This window comes from Callospermophilus lateralis, chromosome 6 (assembly GCF_048772815.1).
Source record: "Callospermophilus lateralis isolate mCalLat2 chromosome 6, mCalLat2.hap1, whole genome shotgun sequence".
NCBI classification, from domain to species: Eukaryota; Metazoa; Chordata; class Mammalia; order Rodentia; family Sciuridae; genus Callospermophilus; species Callospermophilus lateralis.
In genome coordinates, this window is record NC_135310.1 from 103,529,428 (window position 1) to 103,553,820 (window position 24,393).

Genomic DNA, 24,393 nt, shown 5'->3' on the forward strand with positions numbered 1-24,393 from the left:
ATCTTAGGACATATTAAATACATAAATAACTTAAAGACCTTAGAAAAGCAAACAAGAAGTACATTGTATCCATTCTAAACCTTTCTCTTGGGGAAAAGGAAGGCCGATTTGGGTCCCTTCTCTGAACCAGTGTTACCTCCACAGGGTTAATCTGATGAACTGTTTTAAGAACCTTGAGTTTGGCCAGAAAACCTAACTGCTTCAGGGAGACCCTTCAGGACAGACCCAAAACTCTTAGGCCACGTGGCGGATGATGGGGGTGACGCAGGTGCAGCCCACAGCCACCACCATCTTCTCCAGCCGGAAGGAATTGGGGCAGTGCTGAGGCTCCCTTCGCAGGACCAGGATCTCTTGCTGGATGGGGACGGAGTTCATGTGGTGGTCCACCTTCCCTTCAGCATTAATACAGCCCAGGTGGCGGCACTTTGCCTCCCAGATCACAGGGGGGTATCTCTCAGGGTCCTCATTGCGGCTGCAGAGGAGACAGAAGCCAGGATGAAAGTGGATTATCAGTAAAATAGGAAGAAAACCAAAGAGTAACAAAGGAGGCAAATTCACAGGTGACAAGTTATAGACTTGGCAAAATCTCTGAGGGATGTTACTTTAAGGAAGACCTTTTGGGGAAACTTGGATTTTCTTTCTTTCTTTTTTTTTAACTTTTCAAAAAATTTTTGCAGTGCTGGAACTTGAACCTAGGGTCTTGCATATGCTCTACTACTAAGCCATGACCCTTAGCTCTGAAATATGGATTTTCAAGCATATGGAATATTACAGAAAAAAAGACAATGGTCAGTTTTTCCTAATTTCTTTGAAGAATGAACAAAGTAAGATAGACTGAGACCATAGCAAGGATTTAGTTTCCCACAAAGGATACATTTTCAGAGTACGTTTGATTGAGGGGGAAAAAAACCAAGGGAAGAGTCGACTTAAAATCATCTAGGAGCTGTTTGTGTGACTTGATGAAATCTACCACAGTGAGAGGAAAAGCCTCAGAATTTTATCTAAGAGCACTCGCATAGGAAACAGCCCAAAGATGACAGGAAGGATTAGATACAAAAATTTTCCTCTATAACTTTCTCTTCTCTCTCTCTTTCATTTTTTAAATCTCTTGAATAGATTATTTTAATTATTCTTAGTAATAGCCAGAGGAGAATAAATCCTATAGTCAGGTGAGACTAAAACTAAGACTTATTTGCACAAAGTCAAATTATCAAAACACATTGTATTTCATCTTTTCTGGGGTCTGAATAGTAGGTATACTAAGGATGTAGCAAGTGCCATGTGTGGGGGTGGACAGCAAACTATCTAACTCAAACAGGAACAGAAGTACCCAACATGATTCTTTCTCCACTAAGATTCAAGCTGTATTTCCCCAGTGCTCATATAACCTCTCCCCAAGGACAAGCACAAACATCCTAGATAGTTATTAGTTATTTTCAACATGTTTTCTCAATTGTGGGTCTGGCCGAAAGAATTCAAACATTAATCCCCTATGATAAAAGTCTAATTTTAAAAAATTGACCAGTGGCTCAGGAGGCTAAGGTAGGAGGATTGCAAGCTCAAAGCCAACCATAGAACTTAGTGAGGCCCTAGGCTACTTAGAGAGACCCTGTCCTAAAATACAAAATAATAATAATAAAAAGGTCTGGGAATATAGTTCAGTGGTTCAGTGTCCCTGAGTTCAATCCTTGGTATAAACAAACACACACACACACACACACAAATAATTTAAAAAATGAGAAATAGTTTTGAGGTCTCATAAATATTAGAATAGTGACTATCATTAACTTGATTTGATTTTTGGTGTCCGTGACAATGAAATCTAATAGGCTAGGTGTTAAGGGGTGGGGTGTCCTGTGCTGTCAAAGAAGTCTGTAGAATGAAAGTTGGAAAATTACAGCTCCGGACAGTGGGCCTTTTATGGATTTCTGATTCTGAGTGAATAAAGTCATGCTCTAGGTGACTTAGAACAGTCTGGTGCATGGGAGAACTGAAGGATGCAGAGATTTTATCCTTACGTACTGGAGGTTCCAGGGTGAAGTGGATCGGTTGTAGTAGTTGGAAGGCCTTCTGGAATTGCCACTGGGGCTAAGGATGTTCAGGTTGAGCTTCACGTTCTGGAGGAAGTTCTTGTCATCAGTATGTGGGCATCCTGGGTTTTGTGGGAAGACTATTGCTGCTTTTGCTATAGCCACCAGACTCAGCAGCAGCAGCAGCAGAGACTGGAATTGAATGGAAAGGAGACAGAGATAGATTTTTTTGTTGATAAATTCGTTGTGATGATAATTTTTATTGCTAGTCATAGGAAGTATACTATGTTCTGGGAAAATCCATGTGAAAATTTCCAATCATTTAAATAGATAAATAAAAGCCCTACTTAGTTGATCAAAATTTATTAGTTATTAAGACCATGAATTTTTTTTTTACTAGTTTTCAACATTCTCTTTTGACTTAGGAAAGGTATGTTATACATATTGGCTGGCAGTAATTTTAGTAAAAATGTCAAGCCATGCCCTGTCATCAGCCTGTTAGCACATGCAACATCATCAGGCCAATAGGATAAGAGATGACCTTGATTTTCAAGGGGGAAATGTCCTTCTGCACCATTGTTCTCAGTCTGATCGTTCTGTGAAATCAAATGTGCACCTTGGAGAAAAGGGCTGTAGCAAATCCACATGGTATCAGTATTCATGTTAGAAATACTGTTTGTACCATTGGCAAACAGTCTACTAAAAACTGTCCCCTTTATGAATCCACCTGTATATTTTATGCTTGTTCTGAATTTATCATGCATTGATTCTGTAATAAGATGAAATTTCAAAAAGAATTCTTTAGGTTAAATATTTTAAAAATATTAAGTCCACTCTTTCTAAAGCAGTTATTCATCTATCTAAGTAGAATAGTTTTGATGTACCAAGAAAATAGCATAAAATAATAGAAACAAAGGTTGCTCTCACAGTTTTTTAAGGCGTCAGGGATAGCCACCCATTTTACTATGGATTAAAGAAAAACGTTGTGGAAGAACTATATTAAATCACTGTGTTCAGGCAAACAGACTGTCAACAAACATTTATTTTACTATACAGCATCATATCACACTTTTTGTGTGGTTTAGCCCCAATACAGACATCTTTCAGTTTTAATCTCATCTTTCAAACTGATGTGTATCAATTCCTGAAAATGCTGTTCAGTTGTCTACCAAAGGTTTCATTTCCCATCCTACATATGCTGCATTCATGGATCTCCATAGTTAGAATCCAGCATTTTGCATACCACAGTTCAGAAATCTGGGCTGATCCAAATCAGCAAGTGCATTGCACGTCAAGTGCAGAACTCACCATGGATGAAGTCCTCGCAGCAGACATCAGTGCTTCTCGTGATCAACTGGGGCTGGATGAGCTGTGCTTGCTGTGAGATGGACAAAGTGCAGCACGGCGTTCTCTCTTTTTATAGGGCTTTGCTCCTTCTGTGGTCTCTTACGTTGGCGTCTAGGAGTGGGTTTGGGGGTGACACCATTTTGGTTAAAAGTTCCATCCTCAAATGAGGTCAGAGAAGCACCACCACTTCATGACGGGTAGTACCTGCTTCTGAAGGAAAATGGGAAGGGCAGAAGTTCACTTCTAAAGGCTGCACATCCTCTCTTCATTCTTCGAAGAACTACTACGGGGTTGGCGTTGAGCAAAGATGCTTTGCCATGAGTCAACAGCATGTATTTATGGAGATAGCTGAAGCTGTTTAGAGCTATGCTCTGTTTAAATGGCTCATGGGAAAGAAGAAGTTTGACATAGCATCCAGGCCTTCTGATATCATGTATCTTGATTTCCCATTTGATCTCTCCTTTCCTCACCAGATTCCCTGGCCAGATGTTACAGAGAAAACTCCAGAAACTACTCAAGGTCCTGCCATATAAACAACAAAGCAAAAAAAATAATTAAATGATGATGAAATATATTATGTTTAATTGAATTTAACAACTGTTTTGTTGAGTGTCTAACCAAAGAATCAATAACTAGGTTAGAGACATGAGATTTACTATTAAAAGTATGTCTAACATGGCATGCTACCAAACAATTTGCTAATATTTGATGATTTTTTTTTTGTGGTGCTGAGTATCAAAGCTAAGGTCTCATGCTTACTAGGCAAGCACTCTACTGCTGAGCTACAGCCTCAGCCAAATATTTGGTATTTTGAGACTTAAACTTGTGTAATTCTTTAAGGAGGAGTGAGGTGGATGGAAGAATAAGGGAATCTGGCTGGATGAAGTGAGGAGGGAATTGAAAATGGAGATGGAAACTGAAGAGAGTTAGAGGTACAGAAAAGGAGGCAATTGTGTGGAGAGTGTAATATTAACAAGAAGTGGGAGGAGGAAAAGAAGAGGGTTAAGAAGGAAAGAGAAAGAAATAGCCCCTCTCTCCTTTTCTCTCTCAGTGAAATGACCTCTGACTCTCGTCCTTGAGAATAGTTCCTCCTTAGGAGTAGAGGACAAGGTCGATAAAGAAGGGGACCAGTGGATACAGTTGTGGCTGGCTACATGGTGCTCTTCTTCCCCTGCCACCAGTTAGGGGAGCCCTCAGCAGGGGTCTCACATTCAACATGGCTGACTAGCTATTCCAGCTCACTGCTGAAGTGTCTAAGTTTGCTGGATGCTGGGCCTGTTTGTCCTGAGATCCATTCCTCCCTGCTCTGATCTATGCTAAAGCTACTTTTGCAGACAGCATCTTCCCTTCTGTCTTCCAGAGCACTGCTTTCTCCCTTTCTTCCTCCAGTCTCAGGATTTAGTAGCCTCTTTCTGACACCAGTCTCAGTCACCAGCATAAGCAGTTCTGGGAATCCAATGATCTCTGCTGTAAATGTTTGAAATGGTTTCTGTTTCCTAACTAGATAGATCCTGATGGATCTATGAGGGAGGCCAGGAGCAGCTGAGTTTCCATGGTGATGGTAGATGCCCTTGTTAGGGGAAACAGATACAGATAGGACAGGTAGGATGCAGTTTTGACTGATTTCCCTAATTCTGGTGTTGACATCACCATCTACCCACCCTTGAAGGCAGGGCTCACTGTGAGCCCTCCTGTCTCTCTTCCGGTGTGATCAGCCTGTTCTCTCACATCAACCCCCTATTCCAGCTCTGCTGCTGATCCTCCAACTCAGATTTTTACCTATTCGGACTATTTGATTAGCCACTTTTGCATTTTCCAGTTGCTATCCTTAGATCATCTTCCACATCCCTGCTACAATGATTTTCAAAGTGCAACTCTGCATTTATCTTCTTCTATTAATTTGCATACTAAATGAAATGTGAGTTTAGCACTCGAATTAGTATAAGAGTTTGTGCAAACTTCCTTTCTCACCTCATCTCCTCCATTCTTCCTACTAGGGTGGATGGGGGTCCTGATTTTCCTCTAGGTCTGCTTCCAAAGGCTATACACCTTTTGTTACAGTACTGTCTCTGAAATTCCTTTCCCTGTCCTCAGTATATCAGAATGCTGCTTGTCCTTTAAGGTACAGTTCAAATGTTTCCTTTAGGTCCAGAGGTCTCCCTGATGACCTTAGGTGGAGTGGTATGCCTCCTTCCATTGTATGTACCTTATACCTACCTCTCTAGTAACTTCTGCTTCATTGTGTACTGTGTTATATTTGGCTTAAAAAAGTGTGCTTGGGACATACATATATTTCCAATTTTAGATTTTATTGTAAGCCTTCAAGGCCAGTGTGTTATTTGTCTTTGTAACTTATATCTTTCCCAATGTAGCCCTTTATACAATGTGGCTCTTCACAGATTGCTTTAGTGTTTCTTATTCTTCTCTTGTACATGGCAGGTCATGCATATTCAGATTGCATGCCATTTATTTATACACAGAATTTCTTGCTAGTGTGCACACCCTGAGCCCCTCTTTGTGTCCCTTAGTATAGTGTCTAGTGAATAGTGTCAAATATGGTTGATGGTATGGAAAACCATATTTCAGAAGTTCAGACTCTTGTTTCTTTTTAGAGCCCTGGTGCGTTCCAATGACCCCACGAGTTGTCTAATGCCTTGGATCTCTATCCTGGTCCTTTGAAAAGTAGTGTGAGGAGGTCCTTGCCTATTCTGACTCCCTAGTGAGGTGATTCCTTCTTGTTACTTTCTGGCAATAATGAGGTGGGAGGGAAAATGTGAGCTGCCAGTTCCTCTGGTTGATGGGAGGGGGGAAAAGCTGACTTGAGCCCTTTTCCCCAGTCCTGCCTCCTGTGCAGATGACATCCAGCCTGTGAGCCATCCTTTGAAATATCAGTCCTTGCTTTAAAATAAGGATTGAGAAACAAGATGGCTTTCACTTTATAAAATGATCATTTTGATGTGATGGTTGGAGCTGGGTGTGCCAACCTAGAGTAAGTGCTTATCTTCCAGGGGAAAGCTTGAGCTGGAAGCCTTAGCCGCCTTGGAGAAGAAATTAGAAGCACAGAGAGGGTGTGCAGAGTGGAGTGAGGCCCTTTCTCTGTGTATTACACAGGCAGCTGGCTCAGGTTTGGATCCTAGTCCTTTGAGAGTAGAAGAACCCTGGGCTACTGAGAACTAGTGTTCTTAGAGCCCTGGATGGGAGAGCACCTGTATTTTTATATGGTGTTGCCTCTTTGAGACTTAGTTTGCTTTTTTGAGGCTTAGTGTTCCACTTTATCAAATGAGGTGGCTTTTTTAAAATTTTAATTTGGTAATGTTTGCTTGTCAATGATTTTTTTTTTGGAGGAAGTAAATAGTAAAGAATAAATGGTAGAATATATCAGGGATGATAATTTTACTTAGTGATTATCTTCAGGTGTATCAGTATTGCTTCTCTTAGGGCTTGAAACACATGACCATAAGCAACAGGGAACCGTTTGGAATTTGGAGCCAGAATTGGGGGCTGGCAGAGAAGGTGTTCAGATATTCCTCGCACCAAACACGTATTTGAAGCAGTGATAACTGTGAAATGTTTTGTGGGTTTCTGGATACAGGGAAATGATTTTCAACAGTCCCTAAAATTATCAGGCCATGTAACAGTATTTTTCCTACTTATAATAGAGCATAATGCGAAGGATGGAAGTCTTTTGTCTCCATGTGGTTGAAAATTAAGACATTGATAGAACTTACGTCGTATGAAATTTTCATGGTTTATTAAATAGGAAACACAGAGAGTGTGACCTTTCCAGACTTGTATAACACTATTGTGTTTCTTACAGCTGTGCTCTGAGGGCCATGCTGAACATGACCTGATGGATGGGCTGCCAGGGATGGATATGGGATCCATTTGGAATCCCTGTGGAGGAAATTCCCTCCCTTTCTTGACATGATGCAGTGACATGATGCATTAAAGGCATGAGTAGAAGGAGGGGATTTGAGCAGAATAGTTGTCAATGGGATGGTGGGGGCTGAGAGGCAGAGGGGGTCAGAATGCCTTCTCAACATTCAGGTCTGTTTTGTCGCCAGCTGGTCATCTAATTCTTGGTAGGTGTCGGTCTGCCCCGATGGAGACCAGCAGGAACAGCTTCTTTGTGTTGGTACTTTTCTTTTTTCTATTAGTTTTTGAGGTTTCCCTTACCTAGTTTAGACCTTTATTTTTTTATTTATTTGAGCTTTATAGTTATACATAGTAGTTGGGTTCATCCTGACAAACTCATACATGCATGGAATTTGATTTCAGTTCATGACCCTTTTTTCCCTCCTCCCCTTCCCCTCCCCTCTCCCATTCTCCTTCTTCTACTCTACTAAACTTCCTTTTCTCTCATTTATTTATTTATATTTGATTATAGACCACACATTTTTCTTTGGTGGAGATCATATAGCTATTTGGACATCTTTAAAAAACAAACCTAGTCTATATGGCCAAAGCAACATTGAACAAACATTACATCTCTGTGAGGAGTCTGGTTGGAAGGCGCTGTGTCCGGGACAAATTTTGGTAACGTGCCGGGCTTTCGCGACTTGCGTAATGGAGGCTTATTCTTAACATATTCCCTTTGCCAGCCCCAAAGCATTGAGAAGCTGAGTAAGAGGTTAAGCTATGCAAAAAGGAGGATGCGTCACATCACGTCATTGTAAAGCAACCACAACGCATCAATGTTTTCCCATCCCTACATTAAAGTCTACAACCAAACTGACCATGTGAGCATGTCAATTTCTCCTCTGAGTAATGCCTACTAACCTAATGGAAACCAGGCCTCTTCCTTAAGTTGAGTTTTTCACTAGTCTTTTACTGAAACACTGATTTAAAGTGGGTCAGAAAGCTTTCCATTTTTTTTTTCAAGCAAATATGCTTGGAATCATATACCTACGAGTACGTTAGCAGATATATGCAAATATGTTTTACTGGTGGCCTTCCCTTTGGTAATGTTAACTCCATTTGATACTCGAGGAATTAAGGTCAGCAAGTGACTGAAGTTTCAAGTTTGAACGGATGTCACTAAAAAGTATAGTCTAAAATTAAACAAGCCAGCCAAACCACACTCTGTGGTCGAGTATCACGTTAAAAGGTTTATTTTGTTTTCAGCAATTTTGAAGTTAGTATGATTTAGATAACCACAGAATGTATTTAAAAGGAAAGATGTAGCATATGAATTTAGAAAAAAATTACTTTTTAAAAATTTATTTAGACAATATAAAAGATGCTAGGGTGAGATGGCAGCCCCATGAATTGGAAATATGTTAAAATTGAGGCATAATGATGCTGTATTTCTTTAATTCAAAATCCTTTGGAGGAATATAACAAAGATTTGGTAATAACTTATAACAAAGATTAGGTAATAAAATAGAAACAAAATATGAAGGCGGCCCAGGTAATCTAGAAACAGAGTTACAAGTCAAGATCAAGGAAAAAGCCCAAAGTCACAGTCCATAAGGGCCAATATATTTTGTCTCTGAGCTCCCTGGCAGACAAAGGGAAAAGGAGACATTCTTAGTTACATGGTTCTCACCATCAGAAAAGAATAAGCCAGCTAATTCTTTAAAGGAGATGTATTTTTTCCTAGCATTACATTTGAAATAAAATTTTCATTTGGAGTTTTAAAAGCTCCTGGACAGTATATTGGCTAAAACCAATTTTTTTTTTCTTTAGACATTCCCAAGACCAGGTCCCAGCTCCACATTAGTAACTATGCACTCTTGAGAAAAATCTGCATTTTGGTTCTCATACCTACAAATGGAAATAACAATGGGATACACATCATAGGTACATAATTGTTAGGAATAAATTAAATAAGACATGTGGCTTGGTATGTATTAAATGCTCAAGGAAGGGCTGTGGTTGTGGCTCAGGGGTAGAATGCTCACTTAGCACAGGTGAGGCACTTGGATTGATCCTCAGCAGCACATAAAAAGAAATATATAAAATAAAGGTATTGTGTCCATCTACAACTAAAAAAAAATTTTAAAATGCTCAAGGAATATTAATAAAGCATTAATGTTTGTAGAAATGTCAGGACATAAGAATCTCTCAGAGGGTTTTTTTTTTTTTTTTTTGGTTGAAAGACAGACATTAGGTCTGAGGGATACTGGTTATTTTCTCATTCCAGTGTCTACTCTCAGAGGAAGTAAGACTTGAACAGGCCTCCACGTGGCCTGGATGAAGTAGCCTTTCACTGAACGAATGTTTCTTGAGCACTTGTTTTGTGTTAGTCTCCAGGGCTATGGCAGAGCATAGCAGACAAGGCCTCGCCTTGTGGGGAGCAGACATCTGGGGGCAATTTAGGTCCTTTATGCTATTCTGTGTCTACCACAACATTTACAGATTAATGAATCAGGCTTCATCAGCAGATAACCTGGAAACCAGGAATAGCGGACACAGGCATGGTGGCTACCGGAAGAGTAGTCCCTGCTGCAGATCATTAAGTTGTTCTTCTGGTTTAAGTATATATATATTTTTTCATTGACAATAAATGAATTTCAAAGTTTACCACATATTGAATTGAACTTAACCCAGAATTGCCATTCAATGTGTCTGTATTTCATATCTTTATCACTATTGTCTATCAATCCACACAGGGGTGCACATGCACACCCACATCCACACTCACACCCACACAGAGGAAAAAAAAAAAGCATAATTAATCCAGAATTCTGTTCTTAGAATAAGCTCTGGGGTTGTACCTTTCGTTGGGATAAATTGTAAATGAATTTATCTGGAAAAACTATAGGTATTTCATTTTACAAAATCAGGTCATCTTATAATACTATTTTGTAACGTTTTTCTAGCTTTATAGTACATTGTGCTCCTTTTATTTACTTAGAGTTCAATATGTATTTATGGTTTATTTTGGGGTTAAAAGTACTATGACATGTTTAAATATTAAGTATGCCATTACATGAGTTTAATTCAGATCCCTCTTTGGATATAAGAGGTTTTCATCACTGTAGATCTCTCATCTTTTTTAGTACCTACTGTCCCTACCCCCTGTAAGCCAGATTTGTCTCTTCTAAAACTTGATAGACTTAAAATTCTAAATTAGATACTCTTTAGTTGGGTCCCTTTCACTCAGCATGTTTACAAGATTCACCCACATTGCATTTATCATTTGTTCATTCTTTTAAATTGCTGAATAGTATTCCTTTGCACAGATACAACATCACTGATTCATCTGACTGATAAATACTGGGATAATTCTAGGTGTTGCCTATTATGAGCAAAGCTGCTATGAACATTCTTATATGAGGTTTTCTGTGGACCCCAGAAGGCTTTTTTGGGGGTGGAGGTACATTACAAATGTGAGCCATCTTTCATAGCTTGCCTAACATCAACCCCCTCTCTCATGAGGCCCTGGACTCTGCTTCTTACCACATGATCCTACTTGCCTGGCCATACTTACTGGGTGAAGTAGATACTCAACTCCTTTTGGGAAAGCAGATTATTTTTTTCTGAGAACCTGAAACTCTGGAGCTCTGGATACACATAGTCATGAAAAGCCATTTTGCTCCTTTTTAAAAGATGTGTGTGGGTTGTGTGTTTGTGTGTGTGTAGATCGAAACAGATTTGCCAGATTGGCTACATAACATCTTGAGGAATGAATGAACCACAGACCATTTTTTATTAGTGCATTTTAATTATACGGAACAAGACCATTATCATAACTAATTCCCTATTTTAAAGTATTTTAATTGCTGCCAAGTTTTTATTTTTTCTTTGACTTTCCATGCTACGGTCCCATTGCAGTAACCTAGCATACCTAGCTGCTGAGAATTATCACGAAGTTCTACATTTGCAAAGTAGCTGAATTTTGTTGCATAGCAGTGTTGTCAAGTCCAAAAAGAAAAAAAAAAAAAAAGTAAAGACCCAAAGAATTATACGTGCTTGGTTGCATAAGTAGAGCAGCTTTGTAAATTCATATCACTAGGAAATTATGACTGTTTTGAATGATGTTTGACCGCAGAAATTAGCAGCTCCAACTCGATTTAAGAGTTAAAAAGAACTTAGTGATAAGATGCAACAAAACTGGTTAGAACAAAACTTACTTTGTACTTGCAACAGCATAAAAAGTTTAATTATAATAGAATACTTTCATTATTTTAATGGTTACAGCAGATAAATTAAACAATGAAAGATTTTGTTGTTTAGGCTCTTCTAAACTGCGACTTTTTGGTTCATATATTTGCATGGAGAAAAAAAGTGAATATTTTGGTTTAAGATACATACCTGCCAATTTTTGCTTGGTAAGAATAAATAAAAACTGTGCTGATTTTATTAAGAAAAGTATGCTGTCTTGTCTTTAAGAACTGAGTATAATCTATTCATAGATGCATAACAATAAAATAGAATAATAAAAATGATACTAAAGATGAGCTGACAGAAATACATATAGCTTGTGAAAAATTCTAGGCAATATTGTAGTTGGATGTGGGGGTGCACTTCATAATCCCAGCTACTTGAGAGATTGAGGGAGCAGGATTGCAAGTTTGAGGCCAGTCTGAGCCATTTAGCGAGACCCTTTCTCAAAAATAAAAATAAAAGGGCTGGGGACGTAGCTCAGTGGCAGAGCACTTGCTTAGCATGTGCCAGGGTTTAGGTTCCATTCCAAGTACTAGGAAAAAACAAACAAACAACCAAGGTTGTTTGAAGGGCAATAGTCACTAAATAAGACATCAGCAAAAATAGTCAACAGCAGTAAGGCTAATGAGTGCACAAGGAACTGAGGTCTGCTATGTGGCAATGATGTCAATATTGTGATCTCAAAGAGCAAGACGTTTTTTGTATCTATCAATTCACTTATTTCATTTAACCTTGACAAAAATCCTATGGAATACTCTTATCCATATATATGGAAAAGAAAACTAAGAATCAGCAGTTTTCAGTAATTGGCTCAAAGTCATCTGGTTGGCAGATGGTTGTCCTGAGATTGACCACTGATATCACTGACTGTCAAATCCATGGTCTTTATACTGTGACAAACTGAGACCATTGACATTCAAAAACCTTTAAAAACAATTTTACAGCTGTCTTTCTGACTTTCTTATATTTTTAGAGTCTCAAAATAATTGGATTATCTTCAGTTAGGTCATGCATTAGGTGGTACTACCTCCTCAATCTATCCTTATGCATTATTTCTGTTTTATTGACAATCTCTTTATCTAATCCTATGCCCTGTGTCTAGACTAAGAGAACCTTGACATATATTGATTATACAATTCTTGCAAAGTAAAGATTTTCACCAAAGTAAATAAAGGAAGGTTGGAAAGAGGTGCTTATGTGTCTGTTTCACTGAAAATCAAGGTAAGAGAATTCATGTTTTATTTCCTGGATGGGATAGAAGATTTTTTTTTCTAAGAAAAAGGGTTGGAGGAAGTAGAATTTAAATGTGCAAATCATACAGGGGAATCTTATATGATGGCTATGAATCAGATTTTTTTTTTCTGTAGAAATAGGACATTGCAGTCAGTGCATTTTAGGTATGGAAAAAACTTTGCAGAAGTCAAGGTTTTAAATATCAGACCTGTATTAAATTAAACTTCAGGAACCTAATACTAAGTATGAGATTATAATAGGTTGAAGAGAAACAAATTTTGAAAACATTCTGATGTACATATGCTTTTTAAATGTTCAGATAGAATATAATTTTATTAAATACCATTATTTATTTAGTTTCATTGATGCATTTTATATTCATTCTGAATCAATATGATGATAAAAATCGTATATTAATTTGACCTTTGCTCTGATACATATTATTACTATAGGAAACATAAAAGCCTTTGTATTATTGCCTATGTTTTGCTTCCCAATGTTTAAAGATTGTTGTTTCTTTGTAATAGAAGCTCAATTGAGTCAGCTTAAGTAATAATATGGAATTAATTATGAAGATATAAAGGTGTCTAAATGTACTGAACAAGAGCTAAAAAAAAAAAAAAAAAAAAAAAATAAGCCGGGCACAGTGGTGCATGCCTGTAATCCCAGAGGCAGGAGGATCTTGAGTTCAAAGCCAGCTTCAGCAACCATGAGGCACTACGCAACTCAGTGAGACCCTGTTTCTAAATAAAATACAAAAATAGGGCTGGGAATGTGGCTCAGTGGTTGAGTGCCTCTGAGCTCAATCCTTGGTAACCTCTCAAAAAAGAGCTAAAAAAATTTTTTTCAAACTGCCCCTTCCCATGAACCATGTCTTTCCTCTGAAGATTCCTTTTCTCTGCTTCCTATCTTTTTGGCCCTTCCAAGTTCAGGGATTGACAACCTGGGTCACATGTCTCACCACCTATGGTTGAATAGCATCATGTAATACAAACAGGCTGCTGGGGTTCCAACTGGGTAGTTAGGTTAAACCTGTTTTCCAAGAGAGGTGTGGGCAGGGCAGATATTTTGAAATTAGACACATCTGGATTTACTCTATTGTGTGTGTACTCTACTTTCCTCCTACAACAGAGGAAAAACAGATATAGATGGCAAAGTAGGTTCCATGGTATTAAATCTTGGCAAGCATATCTTCAGCTCCTGAGCTTTATTATTCCTCCTCAGTGTGAGTGATATGGTTGCTTTTATTTTTGTTATGACATTATATTTCAATTATATAATATGTTATTTAAATATGTATGTATGTCTATGTGTGTTATATAATTTATCTGTTTATGCACATCTATATCTTTATGTCTATACATTTTGGCTTCTGTTTAAACATTAATTCATAGTTCTTAACATTGTACAAAGCATAAATAATGGATGTTTGATACATGATTGTTGATTATCTTTTCAGGATACTCTCTCTGCCACCATTTAAATTAGTTATGTGCTTCATGCAAGACTTTGTGGCTCCTGCTGAACCTATGTGGGTTTTAGATTTTTTTTTTTTTTTTTTTTGGTAAAATGTGCTGCATAAGGCTTTGCAACCAAATGTGGTGAGCTTCACACCTAAAAGTGAGAGACTGGGAGCCAAGGCCATTTAGAGCTAAACACAGCATCTGCTAGAGATGATGGGTAAACAGCCATCAAGGGAGTGGTTGACAGACCATTTGACACAGGTGAGAAACTGATCTACTACCAGAGAGATGCTTCAACCAGGTACAGGTGCACACATAGTAAAGCTCTACAGATGCTTCTGTCTGGGAATCTGGATCTCAAATGTGTAACTCATTGGTTGTCCTGATTCATTAAACATCTCTACCCATCTATCCGTCCATCCATCCACTCTTTTTATCTAATGAACATTTATTGAAGAATTACCATTAAAACACAGCCAAAATATATGGTTATAGAAGTACCAGTTGAGATCCATTCAAAAAATTTACAAACTATAAGGATGTTTTGGAGTTAGACACATCTGGATTTACTCTGTTGTCTATAAGTGACATGACTTCCATCATGTTACTTAATATTTTCTAGGCCCTAATTTCCTCATCTTTGAAGTAGTAATAATAATAACCATATTTTCAGTGTGGAGTTATAAAGATTAGGATAAATACTTTGTGTGATGCTTTTTGGGGGGACAGAACCATAAATATTATTATTATTAATTTTAATCACTACTAGAGTTATTAGCAACAAGAAGTTCTTATGGAAGCTCAATATTTTATGCATTGTGGAATATATAGAAAGATGAATTCTATCAGCCACAGGCTGCCATTCTAACTATTCCTTCATGTGAAAGTGTATCCATAAGAGCCAAGACATCCGAAGAAAGAAAAATCCAGGTTATCAGATGCTTTGCCTATTTGTTTCCAAATGTAAATGATCTGTGCACTAAAATATCCAGATGGGCTATTTTTTTTCCGCATTTTATGTAGGTTTAACATGAGGTAGTTTAGTTAAGTGTTAGTTTATCTTCCCCAGTAATGTTCTAAGTTCTTTCAGGATAGTTGGAGACACATGGGATGAAATCTGCCTCTTCTATAAGATATAATATTTAAAATGAATTGTGTGAACTTGCTAACTATGGTTCCTTATCTTTAATTGATTAAATGTATTTAATGTGATAAACTCACTGTAGGCATTAAAAGATACTGGATACTGAAAAAAATGAAGTTGGTAATATTTAAGGGGAAAATTATATTTAAGATTACAGGAGTCAAGATAATGTATTCTAAATTTCTTATGTACTAAATGTCATGAAAGTAAGCCTGCTTTTTTAAAAAGGAGACATTTCAAAAATAGATGAATTCAAATTTAACTAAGGAGAATCCATTTGTCAATAAAGTCCCTTATTAGAACTACTAGGAAGAGGAGGATAATGTCTAGGCTTCAGGAAATCAAGTGCAAATGAAGGCAGGGAAAGAACATATATATATAGTTTTTTTAGTAAGAGGTATTATTAAATTTATTAAGAGACGAATGGTCCTTAGTTTATATCACCTAACAGGACAATTGAATATTGCTGAGTTAAAAAAAATATGCTAATACTATATGTTAAACTGTTGGGTTACAGCATGTTAATCTTTGAACATTAGTATAAAAAAGTTTTGTAATAGCTAGCATTATTTTATGACCTATTTTCTAAGGAAATAAGTTTCGAGTTTACTTATAGAAACTATGCAAATAAAGAGATCACAATTCAATAATGACAAAATGGTAAAAGGGGTGTAATTTCCCTATGAAAAGACTTTTCGACTGATCTTAAAAATACAATTTGGTCCCTACAAGAAATAGAAGATATATATTGATGAAAAGTTAGCAGATAGTTTAGAAACTTTCATGGGCTTGAATGTAAAAAATAGAGTGCAATGGGAAAGATATATTGAATAGGAAGAATATAATGATTTAGAATTTATGATTGAACAGCTTAGCAATCAAAAACAATCTGGAAAATGTCTCAAAGATATGTTGGTAATACAAGAAGGAATGGGATTTTAATTAGAATTAAATCTGCATAGCTAGAACAATGAGATTTTATTTTGTACCTTTAATAAAAATATATTTAATATATTTATATATTAATATTAGTTACTACAAGTGGAAAGGAAACTAGTCAGAATTTTTTTTTTCAAAAATTTAAGGATATTTTATAAAAATGGATATACTTATATTCTTAACATGTCTTTGATGTAGGTCATCAATATTTTATAAACTATGATTTATGGTCTACTTAAAGCCTACTAAAAATTAAACAGTTTATCATAGTTGATAATAATTTGATATATTTAATATTTTAAAAATCTCCTCCCAATAAAAAGATAAAACCTACTCTACAAAATTAAAGAAAACAATTTGAACATTGCATAAAAAAGTAAACCAGAATGTATGTGTGCCTCACAAGCAATCACTAAGAGATTGAAGACAGAAATAATGTAAATAAAAATAAATAAAATTCAGTACATATATGTTCTCAAAATAAATAATAATTAAACCTCAAGTAAGAGGATTTGACAGGATTACTTTTCATACTTCATTCATCCTAATTTGCTTGGTATGATGAACCCAGCCTATTCCATCTTAAGATTGGGAGCCATCTCGTCGCAAAGTCATGAAAAGTTAATTTCTATTTTACTATAAATTACTGTGATTTCTAAACTTGCTTGGAATGCCTACCCATGCCTTGAACTCACCCATGCCTAGCTTTCTCTGACCAGATAACAACCCTCTCTGAAATCTTAGTGGCGCCTCATAAATTCTGGTTTTCCCTGACCAGATAACAACCCTCTCTGAAATCTTAGCGTCCCTTATAAATTCTGGTGTTGGGATCTAAATTTACTCCCTAACTTGAAATGTTAAACCATTTAGATCCTTAACCTACTATCTGCCTTTGTATTATGCTTGTCAAAACTCTGTTATCTGTAAGTTCTCAAGACACCCCCTTTTTGCAACGTTTTGTGCTATAAAACCATGCTCCTAGAGAGCTAGGGTACTGTCCTCTAACCCATGGATTTTGGGAGAGACAGTCCCAGCCGGCTGGAATTACAAGCTTGCTTTAATTTGATTTAAAATTGGAGTTAGTGGTCTTTTCTTTGCGTCGTGGTTTAACAGGTAATCAGATTGGCCATCTGTTAGCCATGTGGCTTTACTGTAAAGAACACTTCTCAGATATTTATGAAACTCAGAGTGATGTACCCCCTGAAGTTAAGCTATTACTGCACTATAAAAACTGAAATTATCTCCCTTGATGATCACAAGATATGGGTTCCTGGGTTCTTCTAAAAGTCCTGAGTCTTAACACTGATAAGAAGCTATGATAGTTAATCTTGTTGGTCAACTTGAGTGGATTGGGAGATGCCTAGAAAACTGGTTAAAGTACATGACTGGATGTGTCTGTGAGGGCATTTCCAGAGAAGATTGGCATGTGGGTCAACAAACTGAGTGGGGAAGACTTGCCTTGAATGTGAGCAGTGCCATCTAATAGTCTGGGGGCCCAGGTGGACCAAAAAGTGGAAGAAAGGGGAAGCTCAGGACCCCTGTTGCCTGACTTCTCTTGGAGTGTGGTTTTTGCAGATGTGATTGACCATGGACATCAAACTCCAGATTCTTCTGTCTTTGAACATGAACTTGCCATGACCCTGTAGGAGGCTTCAGACCTTCAGCCTTGGATTGGAGCCCCTACAAGCTCTTGTTCTAAGGCTTCTGGCTTCTTGGAATGAGCTCCTCCTGGTTTCCTAGCTCTTCAGCCTGAAAATGGTCATTGTGAGACTGTAAGACAATCTAAAACATCCCTTCTTATAATTGTATATGTATTCTATTTGTTTGGTTCATCTGGAGAATCCTGAGTACTGCAAAGACTTATTTAACTTTTAAAAAGATTTACATATATAAAAAAGAAACAGAAAGAATTTTATAATTACAAATTTTCTAAAGTAAATGGTTTAAAAAAATGTGAAGGGAGGGAAATTTCTTCCCTAGTTTTCAACAGGGAGAATTAAATCTCTTGTTTTAAATTTGTATTTATCTTTATAGAATTTATATTGAGTAGACATGAAGTTCAATTTCTTTGGAAAATTATATGTGCATTTAAAATTTATATAGAAGAAATATTACTGTCTTTTTGTGTATGTAAATATTTTCTGATCAAAACATGCTCTAATTGAATTAGATAATAGTAGAATCATTAAATATATAATTAAAACTTTTAATAAACATATGAAGTATAAGAGCATTAAATTTATGTATGATTGTGGTTAGTTAAGAGATACTTATTATATATGTTATATATAAATATATATTGAAAATTTATGGATGATAAAATATTAAAGGTTATGTTCTCTTTTTCTAAAGGGATACTAGCTATAATTCAATTTTTAAAATATTTCTATATACTTCTAAGTGTGCATCAAGAAACTAGAGACTTCAATTCAAAATATGAATTAACCCTTAACTAAGTGGATTACAACAGAATTAAAACTAACAGACTAACAGACTTATAATCTCCATTCCTGTTTACTCAGAATTGCCAAGTTAAAGTTGCATATTTCTTGATACTATTAGTTGCTAAAAATTTTCAACTCCTTTTTCTAAGACATTACCAATTGTTTTAGTCAGCTCTTTTTCCTTCCGTAGCCAAAAGAACTGATAAGAAAAAATAGAGGAAGAAAAGCTGATTTGAGGGGTTCACATTTTCAGAGTTCTCAAATTATAGATGGTCAACTCCATTGCTCTGGATGGGAGGTGAAGGAGAAGATCAAGACAGAAGTGTGTGGCAGAGAAAAGGAGCTGTGAATAAGGCACCAGGGAGCAGAGAGAGAGTTTGTTCTTCTCTCAGCAAGGACAAATATACACCCCAAAGGCACGACCTAGTGACCCACCTCCTCCACTCATACCCGACCTGCCTAGTTAATCCTTTTCAGAGGATTAAAGTGCTGAGTAGGTTAATACTCTCATAACCCAATCATTTCACCTCTAAGCACTCTTGCATTGTCTCACACATGAACTTTTGGGGGTCACTTAATATCTATCTAAACAATTATACCAGTAAGGACAGTTAAAAAATAGTTTTGGACCACAGAATCTATACACAATCTAAATGATTATTTTATGAAGGTACAGTTTGTTGGTTATGTAACACTAGATAATTTAGATAACAACATTTAATATTTCTAAAGAAGTGAGGATATTTTAGATAGAATCAGAGATTGCTCTTCACCATTCATGAGACATAGACATGAATTTAATTTATATCTATATATTAGTAGGTTTTTCTATCACTAAATAAACCATTTAAATCAATTATGTTCAGTTAATTCTTCTACAATGGTATTAGTAGTATACTTATTAATAGGAAATAAGATCGAATGCCTCGTATAAAGGAATTTAGGAATCAGAACCACCGTGACTTGATCATCTCTGAATTGCATGAGTTGATAAAAGAGACCATAATTAAAGGTCTTAATCTGTGGTATAGTCTGTGATTGTCCTCATTGACATGGCTTTCCTATTTCAGTTTTCCTAACATCATTTCTCTGATTCTAATTAGCAGAAATCATATGTGGTAAAGTCATAATTTAGAACCCTGAAACCATGACTTTTCTGAGAGAGAATTCCTGCTTTGAGAAAGAAAATTCCCCATCACCAGGAAGGAAGAAGCAGGGAATGGGTAGTTGATTTTGCTTCCTTCTTTCCATGGGTAGTCTTATTTCGTTCTTAATCTACTTTGGTTGGGATAGTGTCTTAAGTTAGATTTTTGTTACTGTAACAAAATACCTGGAATAATCAACTTATAAGGAGTTTTTTTTTTTTTTTTTTGACTCATGATATCAGAGATTTCATGCTCATGGTCAGTTAGCCCCATGATTTTTGGGCCCATGGCACATTGTGGTGTATAACACATGGTGGAGGAAAGCTGCTCACCTAATTGAGGCCAGGAATCAAAAAGAGAAGCAGAAGGTACCACAGTCCCAATATCCCTTTCAAGGGAATGCCCTCAGTGACCCAATGTACTCCCTATAAGCCCCACCTCCTAAGAGTTCTGACACCTCTCTATATCCTCACAGGCTGCAACCAAGCCTTTAATACATGGGCTTTGGGGGATACTCATCCAAACCCTAGCAAAGATAAATAAAATATTTCACAATCTATCTTGCATAAAGAGTACAGTGGAAATAAGTTGAATTTTTTAAGCCAAAGATCAAAATCAACTTTCTCTTTCATGTTATAGTTGCTATGTGACTGAGGCAAATTATTTTGAATTTAGATTGCATATTTGTTCAATAAGGCTAGTAAACCTATCTTAGAAATATACTGTTGAGTAATAAATAGAGATTAAATGTAAAATTTCTAGGACAATGCAAAACTAGATTTGATATATAATGTCTGAATGAAACAGAATACACACATTCTCTCTTTGTATCTTTCCCTTCCCTAAGTATCTCTTTGAGTCCCTTGTCCTCAAGAATGATCTATATGTTAAATTTCTGAGGCTCAAAATTACCAGGCAAAAATAAGAGAGTGTACTGGAACCTAGGATGATCTCATTTTAGCTGAATAGAAAAAGAAATGAAGGGAAAATGAAACATAAACATGAAAAATCACAAGTGGCTTGTCTTGAGAATGGATGTTATCATTTAGATATAAGGTGTCCTCCAAAATTCATGTGTTAGATGATGCAAAAAATTGTAGAGGTAGCCAGGTACAGTGGCACATGCCTTTAATCCCAGTGGCTCTGGAGGCTGAGGCAGGAGCATCATGAGTTCAAAGCCAGCCTCAGCAAAAGCAAGGTGCTAAGCAACTCAGCAAGACCCTGTCTCTAAATAAAATACAACAGGGCTGGGGATGTGGTTGAGTGCCCCTAAGTTCAATCCCTAATACAAACAAAACAAACAAACAAAAGTTTAGAGGTGAAATGATTGGGTTATAAGAGCCTTAAACTAATTGCTGCATTAATTCAGTTGAATGGATTAACTCGGTGGTAACTGTAGGCAGGTAAGGTGTGGCTGGAGAAGGTAGGTCACTTGGGTATGTTTTTGGGGTATATATTTTGTTCCTGCTGAATGGAGCCCTCTCTCTTCTTCCTGGTGACCATGTTCTGAGCTGCTTTCCTCCATCAGCCTCTTCTGCCATGATGTTCTGCTGCACTTTGGGCTCTCAGAAATGGAGCCAACTGTCTGTGGACTAAGACATCTGATACTGTGAGCACCAAATAAACTTTTCCTCCTCTAAAATTATTCTCGTCAGGTCTTTCGGTGACAGTGGCAAAAAAGTTGAAACATGGGGTTTTAGAAAGATAAGATTCTACACTTGAAGAAAGAGCATTTTAGATTATGCAGCAGGGGTTTCAAAGATAACATCAACTGGTATGTTTATTAGGGTAGAAAAAGGAAAAACATCATTGTAAAAATGAAAATGTGAGAGGAATTCTCTTTGATAGGGGAGAATAGTGTGGAAGGAAAACGAGAATGGGAAGATTGGTGGGTTTCCCATTGGTGATCTCCTAGAAACTGATAAGCATTCAACACTCAGAGTGCTTAGCTGAGGCCTGAAGCAATGGATGATTTCCTGATGTGGGGTTAAGGCTCCTTCTCCGTTGGCACAGTGGTGGCACTGATGTCAGCAGGCAGAAGCCACCATCTGGCAATGAGAACGTGGTGGACTGGCATGCTGAGTGAATGTGGTAGCTGTAAAAACTACATTCTCTGCTGTGTGCACAGGAGTGGCAGAGTTGAGTCATACTCTATTTTCTTTTTCTTTTGATCTTAGGCCGTGTGAAGTTTCATAAATATGGGTAGTGTAAAAAAGTACTTAGTGTCCCAGTTTATTCTGAACAAGATTCCCAATCCATCTTATAATTTCTGTTTATGTATGTTTCACACTTTTTTTCATATCTACAATCTTTCTGGCTCCTCATTTATTTATTTATGTATTTATGGATATTGGGGATTGAACTCAGGGGCACTCAACCACTGAGCCACATCCCCAACCTATTTTGTATTTTATTTAGAGACAGGTTCTCACTGAGTTGCTTAGCACCTCACTTTGGCTGAGGTTGGCTTTGAACTTGTGATCCTCCTGCCTCAGCCTCCCAAGCTGCTGGGATTATAGGTGTGTGCCACTGCACCCAGCTCCTCTTTTATTTTTTTAAAAATTAAACTCTGTTTACAGTAGAAGACAAAACATTTTCCTTTTGCAGCAAAAAAATTTATTGTTATTAAAACATTCTTAAAAGTCTTCAATTTGTGTACTTAATGTTATTCTAATTTGTTTCTTTTTAATTTTTAATCTTATGGCTGTTTTGTATAGTTTAAAAATATTTTCAGAATAATTCTCATTTTCCATTTGTTTTTCCTATGAAGCAGTAACTCCTCAACTTTTGCTCTACATCCTGGGAGTCTCCATACCATCCACAGATATTCTAAATTATTCAGTAGACCACATTTCTAAGAGTTTTTTAAAGCACCACTTAGTGGTTTTAATGTTCAGAGGAGGATGACAATTATTGAATTAGAATATTTTTATTTCTGAGAGTTATAAAGGACCTCTAGGTAGTTTTACTATGTCTTTGATACACAGAGATGAGAATGATGGAATTAGAGTATTTAATTAGGATATTCAATTAGATATTATAAATTATAATGAGTTACTCTTCTCTCTTTCTCTACACTTTTCATTCAAATTAAAAAAATTCTATGCTGGAATTTTGTTAGCATTATTTGCAAAGTTTCACTGAGTGAGATGCAGGTGCCAGTATCTGGTAGAGCTTGTCTAGATCATAGCCTTTCGTTCATTAGCCATTTAGCAATAACACTCAGCACTTCGAATGGTCTCTAACCTTTTGAAAATGCTTTTGCCTTAGTTGTTCTGTTTATTTTGCATAACAAATTATAGGCAGCTTTTTTTTTTCCTTTTATGGTGCTGGGGATTGAACCCAGGGCCTTGTGCCTTGGCAAGCACTCTACCAACTGAGCTATATCCTTAATGCTGGAAGTAAAATGGATCTCATATGCTTGGGTACCAGGTAGGGCCCTGCTTAAAATCTTGCCTGTTGGTTCATATGAAGTTATGAAAATGTTTTTTTTTTTAATTTATAAACAATCACAGATTGCCACATTTACTTTGCTTTTAAACACCTGAAAAGGTTGTTAGAAAAATCTTGGATATTTAATTTAGTATTTAATTTAGTTCTGGATTTCTCTTATACCACCTGCTGATGGTTAATGTTAGTAGAGATTTCCTTATAATGTTTGTATTGTAGAACAATTAAGTGTGTTTACTATCCCTAGCAATAATAATAATTATTATTAATAAACATTAATGATAATAATCCTGAAAAGGCAAATATTGTTGCTTTTGATTTTTTCTTTAATACTTGTATGATATCTGTTCATTTACTCAAGACTATGAATTTTATTTGTTAATTTCTTGCCTCACTTCCTTTTTAATGAATCTTAGGATACTTATTCATTCATTACTCACTATACATATGGAGCCACAAAAGTTGCTGAGAAACATGTGTCATTGCAAGTGTGTCATTTGTGGAGTCCACCAGACTGGCAAACCACTAGAAATAGGTTCATTTACTGTAAGATTTGTTAAATGCTGTACCTGTGGGAGCCTAGTATGTAGGTAATCACTGATATGTATTTTACACATAATTGAAGTTGTGTCCAAGAACAAGCACAACTTTTTTAGTCAGGAAAATCTGAAGTAAAATTCTGTTGCTACCTTTAATGTGCTAAATAGCAATGGGTAAGGAATTAATTCTACCTAAACTTAAATGGCTGAAGTGTTTTAAGGATTAGATCAGACATTTTATTAATATTTTCCAGTAGATCGTTTTAAAAAATCAGGTGATGGTAATAGAATCATTTGGTTTTATTGTTAGTGTTAACTATGAGACTGTAATCTAGGCACTTTCTTCTTTGTCTTTAGAATGTTTCTGCCCTAAATATATATCTTGTACTCCATTTTGATGAAAAAGAACTGATTATTTGTTTTTTCTTTCTGTGTAGACTTAGAGTACAGTAGTTCAGCATTGCACTTAGGTGATTTTCAGATTTGTGGGAGATAGGATAGGAGTTACCTCATCTCTGCTACCATTTAACATTCAACTATATTTAGC

At 36.6% G+C, this 24,393-nt stretch overlaps 1 protein-coding gene across 1 annotated transcript; it reads right to left on the reverse strand.

The window, feature by feature from the left end:
• Positions 1–234: 234 nt before the first annotated feature.
• Positions 235–3,365, reverse strand: Il17a (interleukin 17A). The gene is made up of 3 exons (XM_076860093.2): positions 3,339–3,365; positions 2,023–2,222; positions 235–472 (listed from the first exon to the last, which is right to left on the reverse strand). Exons 1-3 carry the CDS (start codon positions 3,363–3,365, stop codon positions 235–237), a joined length of 465 nt encoding a protein of 154 aa, XP_076716208.2.
• Positions 3,366–24,393: the final 21,028 nt, after the last annotated feature.